General features: G+C 35.7%; 1 protein-coding gene across 1 annotated transcript; it reads right to left on the bottom strand.

Moving 5' to 3' along the window:
• Positions 1-266: 266 nt before the first annotated feature.
• Positions 267-14,417, bottom strand: LOC119191242 (serine/threonine-protein kinase STK11-like). Its single transcript, XM_037445151.1, has 6 exons — positions 14,328-14,417; positions 9,012-9,197; positions 6,066-6,202; positions 4,271-4,459; positions 2,274-2,434; positions 267-1,258 (listed from the first exon to the last, which is right to left on the bottom strand). The coding sequence occupies exons 1-6, from the start codon at positions 14,364-14,366 to the stop codon at positions 1,140-1,142; spliced, it is 831 nt and encodes a 276-aa protein (XP_037301048.1). The 5' UTR covers positions 14,367-14,417; the 3' UTR covers positions 267-1,139.
• Between the last annotated feature and the right edge of the window lie 9 nt (positions 14,418-14,426).

The raw sequence follows: 14,426 nt of genomic DNA, 5'->3' as shown, positions 1-14,426 counted from the left end.
TATGAAGACATACTTTCCTTTGATAGAATAATGAAATTTTATATAAAAATATTTTCTTGTATGTATTTTTATTGCCACCAAAATTTGAGATCTACATATTACATATTACTAAGCGTAAGAGAAATGTAATTTAGACAGGTACTACTTTACAAAGATATTGTAAGAAAGATCAATGAATTGCGGATGCACAACATACAGTTCAACCAACCAAATGTAAACAAACAATTTTCCACCCGTGTTGGGGTTTAAAAGAGATTTGAACCTTATTTTGCGATGTACTCAACAAGACAATACTGTTGGCTGAACTGTGTTTTGTTTATGGTACATACCCTAACTATCGCAATCATACACCAAAATATAATATTCGATACCACACTTAAATAGCAACATTAAGTATACCATAGCCAAAATTCGTTTAAAGCAAAGTATGCTAACGACGTGGTGAAGTATGCTAACAAAACATTTTACGTGTCTTTAGAATATCTACGAAACGTATCTACCGTGAAACCTTGCAGCTTACGACGAGGCAAGATTGAACATGTAGTGACCGAGACGTTTTGTGTATAATTATCGAAAAATAACAAGCTACATTTAGCAGAAGTAAACAATCCGTAACAAATTTAATTAAAGGCGGCGTGGTGTTCGGGTCGAAGTGAAGAGACATCTTACGTTCAGAAACTAGTTCATCTATTTTCTATGTTCACGGCTTGTTACATGAATTGTCAACGTGTCATTAGCTCACGAATAAACTTTAAAATATGTATTATTTGTAAAACACGTGGTGACACGAAGTGAAGTTACTTCACGGAAACAAACGCTAACACGCGCTGGAAGCTATCATTTTCATTTCAAACACGCAAACACTTCGACAACAGCGGAGAGCGTGAAAAAAGTTTACAAAAATAGGGAACTCTTCGCCACCTGTGACATTTGCGACACGTTACAACATACATGCAACTATTGAGAAATACGCGACGTCTGAGTTCGAGTCGTCAGGAAAATATATGACCGCGTTTGTAGAGCGGGCAGAACGGAACAACCTTAAAAGTCGACCACAGAGTAATTTTGAAGACGGAGAGGGAATAGAAGTGGGCGTACAGCCAACGTTATAAGCTGAACATGTGTCGCGCGGGCGAGCATCACGTGAGGCGGCACGACGGCAGGCGGCCGCACGACGAGTGCCAGCGCCGCTTGTGCGACGACTCGCCCTCCGACAGCTCCGCCGTCGACAGCGTGCGCGACCCGCCCGAGCACAGCTCTGCAACCAACCGCGCGCTCTACACCCTGTGCTACAACTCTATATTTAACTCTAAATTAATTAAATACAAAAGGGTTATTCATATAAATTATGCTTCATATGCCTGGTAGAGTTAAATTATAAAAGGAATAATCGTTATCCTGTGGGAATGTTAGGCAAAAAGCATTATTATTAACAATGCAGTCATTACTATATATAAAACTGATTCTAATTTATAAACAAACAGGATTAGTGATAAAGTTGAGAGTTAATGTAATGTAGGTATGTACACTCGCCATGCGACGAACCTAACTCAACGAGCATATGCGTGCGCGCACGCGCCGACAACGCGCTCGTCCTCCGTTTCTGGAACGTTAACATTGTGTTTACTCTGCTTGTTAGAATGTTACTTTACTCTTCAGGCTCGCGTGTATAGAGGTGTTACAAACACAAATACACGTTGGTGAACATTATGGCAGAAGAGCGATAATCAATTGTTACACAATGTTGTACAAATAACTTATTATTAATAGAAAAGGAAACTGCTCATTTTGGAAGAAAATTGTGGTTACCATGCGCAAAGACGATTTTAAACTTTAAGATACACAGTTTTATTTATTTTTTTTGCAAATAATAGTGGTTAATGCCTTATATTAATGTGTACATTGTTAGAATAGATATGTGGAGACGTCACATTAATGATGACAAAAGGATACAGAAATTTTATAGGGTTTTCCAACAAGTGCAAAATAATATGCTTGTGTGTCAGAAAGATTGTAAAACAGCGGCCGATTTCATATAATCTATAACCTCCGATTTTCCATAACCTCGGCTTATACAAAATATAAACTAATCAGAATGAGTTATCTATAACATAACATAATTTTGATTGATAAATTTTCAGCGATCGTTCCAAATATAACGATTGGGATCGTATTGAAATCGGTCGTAAGAATCAAAACTGCAGTTCCCTAATTTTAGCAGTTTTGATAGCGACAGTGGCCAAGAGAACGTTTGCAAATTGTGTAACACTCACCATGCCTCAAGTCCCTCTCGGTGAAGTACTCCTCGGAGGAGGGGTAGTGCCGCTCGACGAGGTAGGGTATGACGGTGGAGTTGTGCAGCTCGTCCGACCGCCGCGAGCGCGGACTCACGAGCCGCTCGCCCGGCTCCAGCGGCGGCCGCGACTGCACCCAACTACACCACACAACAACACACTGCAGTCACATTCAACATTGAAGGGACAGTCGATATAAACGATACTCTTTTATTATAGTTGTATGTACCAGGGTTTTGTCATGCATTCGTTATAACCGGTTTGTATACTATGTAACTACTACAGATATAGCGTCAAAAGGGGCGACAGCCGTACATCAAATGCACACTGCACACCAACTTTTTCCTGCACTCGCACAGACTTTCCCGGACAAGTCTGAAATTCTTTTCTTTTTTTTTTAATTCCACACTTGGTATAATTCCATTAATTAATGAGAGTGATCAATAAAAACCATAATAAAACCATCAAAGCGTTTGTTGTTATTACTTTTGTTAAACTAAAACGACACACTAAACAGGTAATTTCGATTTCCTTATCATTATAATTTGTTCAAACGATTTTATTAATTAATTCAAAACAAGTAAACAAAAATAATACTAAAGTCCATTTAATTAATAAGGAAGTATACACGTGCTTTGAATTCCAGATGAAGTGAACTTCATCTATTCGCTGTAAATAAATTACATTAGGGCATTTTATACAATTTGCTAGGAGTTGTAGTTTTACTGGTTCCTTCTACAAGAGACTGTTTTTCATTAACTGGCGATAGAAAAATTGTATTAATATTCAATTTCATTGCCTTACGACTGTTTTTGATGATCGATCCCAATTTCAATCCTGGATCCAATCCCCAGAATAAACCAAACAAAATAAGCCATTTGTAAACATGTCAAGTAGTAACGATCAATGAGACGTTAGTCAATCTTATCCTTTGTCTATCGACGAATCATACGACTTACCGACCTACCAGTACCTCACCCTTTAATTTGTCTCAGCGTCCGATACTTGTTATTCAATCGGAAATAAATGTTGCAATAAGTTACCTTAGTATTTTTTTATATATATTTATTTATTAAAGCACCATCGTTACGTAATGTCTACAAGTCTTATGATTAATTAAAGAACATTCAAGACATTAAAAGAACTTCTAGTGGTACTCATACGAAGCACAGCAATTCAACGTAGCAATTATAAGGGCATGCGCTCGAGGTCAAACCGCAGTATAACTATGATATCCTGTTGATTATGTCATTATTGACATCAAGCGTCGGTGCTCTTTATGCTCATGAGCGATGACGTCACTAGTACATTGCGGTAAAACAACAAACCAATTCATTCGTGTAATCATTATTTCATTTATTTTTTTAAATATCATTATTACCCGCAATAAAATTAACCATCTTCAATCATGTTATTATTTTGCGATTAATGTTTGAATCTAATCGATACAACATTTCGCACATGATGTTCATAATTCTGCAATATAGATAAATAATACGGGTGAGTAGTCCGTGTCTTGTTTTGTTTGTTTGCCTGACCTGCACCACGGACAGTCCCTTTTAGTGATATTTCGTTTATTAAGTCATCAGCTCTTTCTTACATTTATTAGGGGAAGCCTGTGCCTCAGGAGAATAAAGACACTTCCATGTCGTCTTAATTGCAGATTTGCTTATGGGTTTTAAGCGTTATCAAAATGAGAATATTATGGACCTAATACGATGGCATAAATAAATTAAAAATGTATCCTAAGAATTTCGTAGGCGTGTGAAGAGTGCTAATCTGCAGTTATTATAATATTTTGAATCAATTGTTTGTTATGAACAAATAAAATAAAATTAGGTATTTGTTTAACGTTCTGCTGACTATTTGTCGCGTTTTCGAGGTATTTTTTTTTCCTATAATATTAAATGTTCGGGTTGTAAACTGTATGATTGTAGTGTATGTGTGCGCGTGGGTAGTGGGTAGTGGGTACTCACGCGTGCCTGCGGATGTCGTGCACGCCGGGGCGCAGCGCGGGGTCGCGCGCCAGCATGGCCGTGAGCAGCGCGCCCAGCGACGCGCCCACCCACGCGGGCGGCGGCGCCGGCCAGCCGCGGCCGATCGCCTCCAGCAGCCGGTACACGTTGTCGCCCTCGAACGGGTACCGCCCCGTCGTCATGTTGTATCTGCACGCAGAAACACACCACCGCCTCCATCAGTCAGGACCAACTCGGCCACATCAGCCGCCTTGGAAAGTCTCGCGACTCGAGAGACCAATGCTTCAGACACGTGTTAGTTTCTCAACCAATCCCAATAAAACCACACGAAGTCATGTCGTTTTTGCCACATTTGAAGCACATTGGCCCATATCAGGACCAAAATTGCGTCAACTTTAAAAATATCGATTTACATCAAACATCTAAACACCACATGCAACGCTCAACATACGTCATGATTTTTTATTGACGTGAACCAAACTGTTATTCCTGATGGTATAAATCATGTGTTTGGTATTTGAATTTAAAATAGGTTAAAGTCAAGTCTCAAAACATGAAATATAGTTGAAACTTAAAATAGAAAAAGAAATATGGAAAAATAAAAGCACGTTTTTACGGGCATTAAAATGTGTTTTTATTAATATCTATAAACTTAGAACAACGAGATGCCATTATTATTCGTAACAAGGCGCCGAATGTCGTACATTTTTGGGTTTCATTGAAACCCGTATTGATTAAGACGTCAAAAGTTAATACCCTTACGACCTACGTATTGGTGTTTTAACCTTCTACGCCCATTTTATAGGTTATGTGTTATTAGCTATGGTTTAGATACCTATTAGGAATATTATTGTTCTACGCGAGAATTTAATAGAGCCCATATTTTATAATTGGCTGGTAACATACGATTTTATTACTAAATATAAAACTTTGTGGATTTGGGCTAATTCTTACCAAAATGTTAATTTTGTTGAATATCACTCATGCATTCAAATTGGTGCATTTACATGACTCACTGTTTATGTAAACTTGTAATAGAAATAGAACACAATTGATGTTTGATTTCTAATTCCTTCGATCTACAAATTACGCATTTACTATTCATATTAAGTGCCCTTATTTTTGTCATATCTAATTCTTAACAGAGAGTCAGTTTTCTTGTATAACTATCATGATTTTGTAAAGAAAAGTTATTGCAAAATGATTTTAATTATGTAACAAATTTATTATAAATATTCGCTGCATTTACACTTAAATATTTTAAAAACGTGATGTGTATTGTAGTGTGTAGAATAAGCTTAACAGTTACACAATATGAAATGTAGACACTCAAATAACTTTATTGAAGAATGGTATATAGAGAACTGGCAATTTTTCAAATTATAATGTGATCGAGGCCATGTGTGGTAGAAGCTCGAGTGTGGCGGCAGCCCAGGTATTTTGATATCTGATGTATACCCAGAATAACTCGCCATTGTTAAATATAAAATCGTTAGTTTCTGTCAATGAATACTGGGAATATTGTAAACGGTACATTATTCAGGAAATACCTTATTCTTTATCTCCAACCATTCATGAATAATTCCTAGGATTCCGATTACGTTGATAGAATTTTATAATATTATAGTCAACGTACGTTAATTAGCAGTTTTTTTTTTTTACATAAAGACGGCGAATGCATGATCATACATGAAACATGAATATCATAATTTAATCTAGTTTCGATTTTATTCGCATTCTCGCTTATACGACCGCATATTTGTACAATATCTACAAATAAATAATAGATACTTACAAAGTGACCCCACTGCTCCAAATATCTACTTTGATTCCGGAGAACTGCTCAGCTCCGTTGGCTATTTCTGGCGGTTGGAAGGCCGGAGAGCCTTGCCCTGTATAGCACGTGTCCTCGGGAGAAAACATATCTAACGCCTGAAAACAACATATTGCGTCACATTATTAAACTGAACTCCCGCTTAGTATGTAGACATACGCGTACAATGTACATTCATGCGTTGTCAGAGCGTAAAACAATTCAAAGAACTTTAGTCACCTTTAGTAGCTTAGAGGCTCACCAAATAAAAAAAAAACGTAAAAACTGTCAATCGAGCAAGTCATTCCAGTCAATATTTCTTTTATCAAATACCAAAGTTTCCAAGGCCAGAATATTAAACATAGATTAAACCATATAAGGGACTTTTTTAATATTTTTTCCAGTAAATATACGTGTGTCGTATACAGTCGCTACAAGGCCATTTTTCATTGACGTAACGGGAGGGCGGTTGGACAATATTCCCCCGCATTAACCTTGGCAGGTTGGACTGGCAGACTACGTTAGTATTTGCGACCCTCGAACCTAAATTATTCTGCAATATAACCCAAAAATAAGGTTGAATTACGTAAAGACTTTGATTGAAGTTATAATAATTGAAAATCATATGCTAATGGAAAATTACATAAATAACATCAATTTCCTAAAAAAAATTGCATATGAATAAATACTTGCACTGACATTGTATATAATACGCCCTATTTGTAAAAGCTTTGTAGATCTTTTTTTAATATTCAGAATCTTACAAAGTCGAAGCAGGTTAAATATTTAAATACTTAATCAATAATAAAAACATATCTAGAGCTATAAAGACCTTTGCATAGCATATTGATATTAATAATCTCTTTTTGCTCTCCTTGGACTTTGACAAATTCACATAATAATATATATAATAATCCTGTATTCCCATCAGTAAAGCGGAAAAACACTAAATTAAAGCTACATACATTGTATATAATTAAGGAACAAATATATGGAGCAATATTTGGATATTGCTAAAGATTCAACTTATGTTATGGATAATAAGCAACTATAAGTGTGAAAGCGATTAGAAGACCTGTACATCAAAAGCAAGGGTTAAACAATTTGATTATTAAAAACCTGATCTCCAGGAAATAATATTATCTGTCGATACTTGTGAATATTTGGGGATGGAAATGTGGCTGTGTGACTATAAAATGTTCTAAAATATTTAATAAAGTATTCCTTGTATTGCAAGGTTCATCTATAATGTAATGATATGACACGGTTTGACCTACAAACTGCAGGGCGCAGGGCGCACCCCCACATGAAGGCGGGGTGTTACAATACGTATATTGATAAACAATTTAGATTTCACTACTTGCGCCTAACAGGCGGGGCTTTAGTTTGTAGTCAGGTTGGTTTGCTTCGTCATGAGGTTTACGAACTTTGATGATTGATGGATGGAGTAGTTACTAAATATAATGGCCATGACTCCCTAATTAAAAAAAAAATAAAGTTTCATTTTCCAAGCCAGGTCTTTAGAAACATGATAAGTAATTTTAAAACTTATTTTGGTTGCTCCTAAGTGATAGAAAGTCGAATATATTAAACACTGTATTGAACGCTTGTATACAAGAGGTAAAAATACATCAGGTAACTACTTTTTCGCGTTTTAACACAACTTTCACTGGAACATACTAATCGGCCTGCTTGTGTTTTCAACTAAGCTTCAATAATAAGTCCTCATAACGCACAGTGGTGCAAGTGGCTAAACTCAAGCTCTATCCTATCTATTGCGATCTTTAGCATGATTGACTACTAGTCGTACTCTAGTACGAGCTATTACCACAATTTCATCACATGTTAGCGCAACACGCACTTAATTTTAGTTGAAGTTTTGGTTTTTGGTTACTAATTTAATAGTCGAGTATGTATCAAGTTTTCAAAAATAAGCTAGTAGGAATCGTTTAATATGGTCCTTTTGCAACTGCAAGTGACAGACAGACGTGCATCGCACACTTTACATAAGAAGTGATATGAGCAGTAGAAATGAATTAAGAAATATTTAGCTTTCACAAATGCCACTGGAACTAGGTAACTAGGTCTCATTATCGATTTTTACAAATGGTTCGACCTTGTCTTCAGCCTAGAATACGGTATAACATTTATGCAACACGAGTTATTCGTGTTTGTTTTCATAAACATTACGATTCAGATGGCTTTACGATGTTTCGGGACAATATTTTGGAGTGACTACAACTCTCGAATTGAAATAATTACAATGCAACTAGGTCAAGGGCGAAGCTAGAAATTATGGACTATGGTCGAGGTCGCTACAGAACTAGGAGAAATAAGAGAAAATTGTCCACAAGGTTGAAACGAGATTTCCTCCGCACGGCGTCGGCGCGTTCGATGTTAGGACGTAAATAGAGGATGCATAATGCACTATTGTTACACGTATACAAAAGTACAGGTAAATCCACTTTACGTTGTATAATCATTACTGTGATCTCTCATAACGAGTAGCCCTTCTATAATCCGATGGAGGAATCGCTGTGATTTACTAAGCGTGATCATCCTGTTTATAGGTAATTTGATTAAATCTCGGTGACATTGTGTAGAGTTTGCCTTTAGTTCCTAATGTTTAATATTTATTAGTAGGTACAAATGCGTTAGTCCGGAAAAAATTGCATATCCAAATGTAACAGCTACTTCTAAGATTTTATATAAAATCGGCTTTTATTTTCAAATCACGTAATCTAATTATTATTTGGCATTCATAGACGTGTTAAAAAAATTGTCAGTCACACTTAGGGCGCCTTCTAATTAGCACTTATCAATTAGGAAGGCAACCTTGTTCTCCATTGATTGTGTACTTTAACGTTATGATAAGTAAGTATTGAGGCATTATGACATTTTGTATAAATACATACATAACAAACTCACCTCAGCAACACCGAAGTCGGTTATCTTAAGCGTTTGGTCCAACGTGAGTAGTAAGTTTCCCGGCTTGATATCCTTATGCACCACGCCCTGCCCGTGTAAGTACTCCAAGCCGTCCAGAAGCTGTGTGAAGTAATCGTGGGCTTGTCGCTGCGGAAACTTTTTACCAGGACTCGATTCTAACATATCCTGAAACAAAAAACAGGCTAAAGATTGTGTTAAACAAATATGTCTTTTAAATTTTTAGACTTGAAAATCCCATTTCGTGTACGAAATGTATACATGTTTGTTACCGGCAATCTTTTTAATACGACATTCTATGAATCTATACAATGGCGACGCAGTGTACAGAATACCTAAGGCCTCCTGACAATGTTTGAAATATTTCACATTTTGCCTAGGCATTCTATACCAAATACGCAGCGGGTAATATGAGTAAAAAGTTTATGCTTGAATTATTAATTTCTGACATTTCATGTACAGTTTCAATCTAACCTAACCAACATGAGGATTTATATTATGACATAACTTGTCAAAAACCTACACTAAAGCCGAATAAAAACACCGTAATAATATTACAATTAAATAAACTATTTTTCGGATTTTATCGCGGTTTTAATTTTAGTTTTGTCCCGACGTTTCGAAGACTTTGTAGCCTTCATGATCACGATCCCCCGTAACCGCGATATACTCCGACAAATAGTTTAATTTTAATGTCTAACATTCACGTAAACAAGAAACCATAATAATATGTTTAATTTGTCCGCCATTTCATAGGTAAGAATGTACTTTTATAACATTTATAAATACAGACCATTATCTATTAACTTCATACATTACCAGCAGGTATTCTATACAATACCTGGATATTGTATACTTTGCTTAAATAAAATATGTAAATGGACAATAAATTTTCATAATATTTTATACATTTTCTATACGCCCCAGTATTCTATAAATTATCTAGGCATTGTATAGATTGCCTGCATTATACATGTTGCCGCTGACAAGCATATCAACAAATATAGGTACAGTTTTATTTTTCGTAGACTAATCCTATATTAGAAAATAGCTTTTGCCCGCGGCTCCGCCCGCGTTATAAAGTTTTTCAGGCTAAAGGTTTCCGTTATAAAAGTAGAAGTTTCCCGGGAGCCTATGTTCTTCCCAAACAAACTGTCTCCATACCAAATTTCATCTTAATACGTTGGATAGTTTTTGAGTTTAACACGTTCAGACAGACAGATGCAGCGGGGACTTTGTTTTATAATATATTTTTAGAACTTTTAAGTGGAACAATCCCGTCATACATCATTGCTGCATAACTTTAACCGTTTACGCAGCGCAGGCAACGGAAGCTCTCAAAACTAATAATTTTCCCCGTTTTTGCAACATGTTTCATTACTGCTCCGCTCCTATTGGTCATAGCGTGATGATATATGACCTATAGCACTCCAGGAACAAAGGGCTATCCAACACAAAAAGATTTTTTCAGTTCAAACCGGTAGTTCAGAGATTAGCCATTACTGCTCCGCTCCTATTGGTCATAGCGTGATGATATATAGCTTATAGCGGCCCACAAATAAAGGGCTATCCAACTCAAAACGAATTTTTCAGTTGAAACCGGTAGTTCCTGAGATTAGCCATTACTGCTCCGCTCCTATTGGTCATAGCGTGATGATATATGACTTTGAGCACTCCACAAACAAAGGGCTATCCAACGCAAAAAGAATTTTTCAGTTTGGACCGGTAGTTCCTGAGATTAGCCATTACTGCTCCGCTCTTATTGGGTATAGCGTGATGATATATAGCCTATAGCACTCCACGAACAAAGAGCTATCCAACGCAAAAAGAATTTTTCCGGTTGAATCGGTAGTTCCTGAGATTAGCCATTACTGCTCCGCTCCTATTGGGTATAGCGTGATGATATATAGCCTATAGCACTCCACGAACAAAGGGCTATCCAACGCAAAAAGAATTTTTCAGTTTGGACCGGTATTTCCTGAGATGAGCCATTACTGCTCGCTCCTATTGGGTATAGCGTGATGATATATAGCCTATAGCACTCCACGAACAAAGGGCTATCCAACGCAAAAAGAATTTTTCAGTTTGGACCGGTATTTCCTGAGATGAGCCATTACTGCTCCGCTCCTATTGGGTATAGCGTGATGATATATAGCCTATAGCACTCCACGAACAAAGGGCTATCCAACGCAAAAAGAATTTTTCGGTTTGGACCGGTAGTTCCTGAGATTAGCGCGTTCAAACAAACAAACAAACAAACTCTTCAGCTTTATATAATAGTATAGAAGTATAGATATAGGAACGATTTGTACATCCTATTGTTAAATATTCTTGGGTACAGCCTCGTCGCAAAGTAATAATAATCCTGAAACTCGTGTCTCCAAGGAAGGGATATGGCGGGATTTTTTGCGAGTGTGTGTGTAAAACCTTTCAATGAATAGAGCTATAATATATAGAGCTAGCCAGGAAAATATGAAAGCGTACAATGCAGATATAAGGATGAAAAATATTTTAATAAAAATCGTAAAACAGGCCACGGTCAATATAATGTTAATGCGTTCATTCTGATAAACAATAATGATATACTCAAGTCACATGAGTGATGTGCTAGTACTATAGTGCAATCATTACAATTAATCGAAACAATTGAATAAAGTAAGTGTTCAAGTACAAGTCCCGATTCTGTGACGGTCTATTTATATTAATTTTTCTTTCTACATATGATTGAATATTTATAAAAAATATTCCGTCATCCTTTTTTATTGATATTTGATTGATGTTCACGTAGTAACTATTCATTCTAGTCAATTGAACAATGAGAAAACTTGACAGAACCCCAAAAATTGTAGTCGCTAAAAACTAAAGCTAAAACATTTAAATGAGTATGGTTTTGATGGGCTGACATAAATGCTGCTTGCTATTTCTTGCAATAAAATTACGTAATAATTCACTGAATAATATATAAAAAGAATTGCCATGCGAGGACGGTACGGGTCGCGGCGCCCGCCAGTCATTAATAAAGACGTAGATACTAAAGCGGTACTAACCACAATTATAAATGTGTTACTATGTTAACGATCATTTTAATGGGTCAAGTCTCTCAGATGCGGTTAATCAAATATTCTATAAATGAATATAATTTATCTGATATAATGGACATTTATTCATAATATATACACTTGTTCAAATCAAGATCCTACTTTCTGCTAACCAGAAATTGTATATTAATTTATTGACATATTAAAATATTTATAATATTGACCCATGCATAACTACACTTTAGAAAGTTATCAGGTTTTGATGTTTTTCTTATTAAACAGAGTATAAAATCATGATCTTGATACAATTTAAAGTAAAAATATATCTACCTATAACAATAGAAAATATTAAGAAGTAAAAATTTTAAGATATGATGGCACTTGAGGTCTGTATAGTAGTAAAGATTACTGTAGCAATTCTGTATATAAAGCTGTAATTTGCAGTTTCATTTATTTTATTGCTATTTGACCAAAGCCATGCTTACGGTTGCAGATGCAGGCAGGTTAGACATCTGCAACTTAATAAATAATAATATTATGAAAGACAAAAAAAGTATTTTTACACTATATTCAATCAGTGCATTGTGGAATCTATGAAAAGAGAATAGCTTAATCGCATATCGACTTAGATATTTCTGTAGCAGAAGGTCAACAAATAAATTAGGAGGCCATGTCAATAATCACAATATCCTTTAATCGAGAACACAACAACCCCTACCGAAATACTGGTTGGTGGTAGATAGAAAGATTGATATTACATAGTACTGACCACTTGCAAAACTATGATTTTGATTCACAAAATTCTTTAAATCTCAAAAGCCATTACACTATTAAAATATTAGATGTAAATTGAGGCTACTGAGAATAATTATGAGTCACTAAAAATGAGACTAAAACCCCTATCATGAGCAAAATGATTCACTAAGTCATTGTATGACAATTTATCACGTTAGCATCACTACAGTTAAGTTAGCTGATCAGTTTGTTAATCAAATACTTTGCATAACGCTAATGAATGCAGTGTAGTTAACACATTTTTAATTGCCTCTGTGTATAACTGCAATGCTGAGGTCCTAGATTTGATCAGCAAGTTGGGAAAGTGATATCGTATTTTCAACTCAGTATCGGCGGAGTCTGGAATGTGTGCCTGATATGTTAATGGGCTCATCCCTATGAAATCATGGGACAGAATACACACAACAGAAAATGGCTGGACATGTTGTGCCTTTACCTACCACTTCAGAGAAAAAGTGTGAGTTTTTATACTTTGAATGACGAGACAAGCTGCGGTTTGCTTGATGGTAAGCAATACAACCACCCATAAACAGAAGAAATACCATCTAACACCTTGAATTACCAAGTATTGTTTGGTATTCCACTGTGCTCACCATTCTGAGACATGAGATGTTAAGTCTTATTATATCCAGTAGTTACACTGGCTACAATGTCCTTCAAACTGGAACACAACAGTGACAACACACTGCTGCTTGGTGGCAGAAATAGACATTGCAGTGGTACCTACCCAGGGGGACTCTCACATATGAGACTTGCCACCAGTAAAATGATGGGAGTGAGTGTATTCCTTTTAAACAAGGCTGTGGTTTATTAACATAAATGAAGAGACGAAATAATAAACAATCTATACCTCTAGGCATAGCCTAGATTTTATTATTCACTTGCAATAATATATGTAAATACACACATAATTATACCTGCCAATGGGTTTGTTTACTTCTACAATATGTTGTATATTTTATCACATTAATAAACCTGTATGATGTCATGTGCTTTATCACAAATATGTGGTTTTATTTTCTACTTCATGGTTTATCATACATATGTACCGCCTCTACCAGCTTGTAAACAAAACTATAAAATCCAAGGTTATAAAGGTTAGTTTCATGTTGTTAGAATATATTTTTTAATAAGTAGGTATCTATGTTGTATATAACACACCATACAGACAATAACTTAAACTACAATACATAGTTATATAGATTCTTGTTGCAGCCGCACACCCTGTCAGCATAATTCATTCATATGATGAACTTTATGAACATTTTATTAGTATTGTAAAATTAGTAAAATAAATGACTACAGTAATGTTATATTGTACAAATTTTCTCTAATAACCCTGATTAAAATAAACATGAAAACCATATACTTATATTAATAATAGACAAACCTTGATTCTTTTAAATTTCAAGGGCTGTCATTAACAAAAATAGTTTGTTGAAACTTTATAAACAAAATGTCTCACCTGTAGCACTCCAACACAAAACTCCATTACAAGGTACATCTTCTGCTTCTCATCATTAAATATAACGTCGACTAGTTCTATCACATTTTTATGTCTAAG

Source organism: Manduca sexta, unplaced genomic scaffold (assembly GCF_014839805.1).
Source record: "Manduca sexta isolate Smith_Timp_Sample1 unplaced genomic scaffold, JHU_Msex_v1.0 HiC_scaffold_1248, whole genome shotgun sequence".
Lineage (NCBI taxonomy): Eukaryota > Metazoa > Arthropoda > Insecta > Lepidoptera > Sphingidae > Manduca > Manduca sexta.
The sequence above is the reverse complement of the archived record's forward strand: the minus strand, read 5'-3'. Positions and strand labels throughout refer to the sequence as shown.

Bases quoted from the DNA above. Each gene is read 5' to 3' on its own strand.
- LOC119191242 (XM_037445151.1), bottom strand. From the start codon at position 14,366: ATGTACCTTGTAATGGAGTTTTGTGTTGGAGTGCTACAG. The intron at 4,460-6,065 runs GTAAGTATCTAT...TTCTGCGTGCAG, and splicing joins TGGAGCAGTGGGGTCACTTT to ATACAACATGACGACGGGGC. The intron at 1,259-2,273 runs GTGAGTGTTACA...GGTTGGTTGCAG, and splicing joins CGAGAGGGACTTGAGGCATG to AGCTGTGCTCGGGCGGGTCG.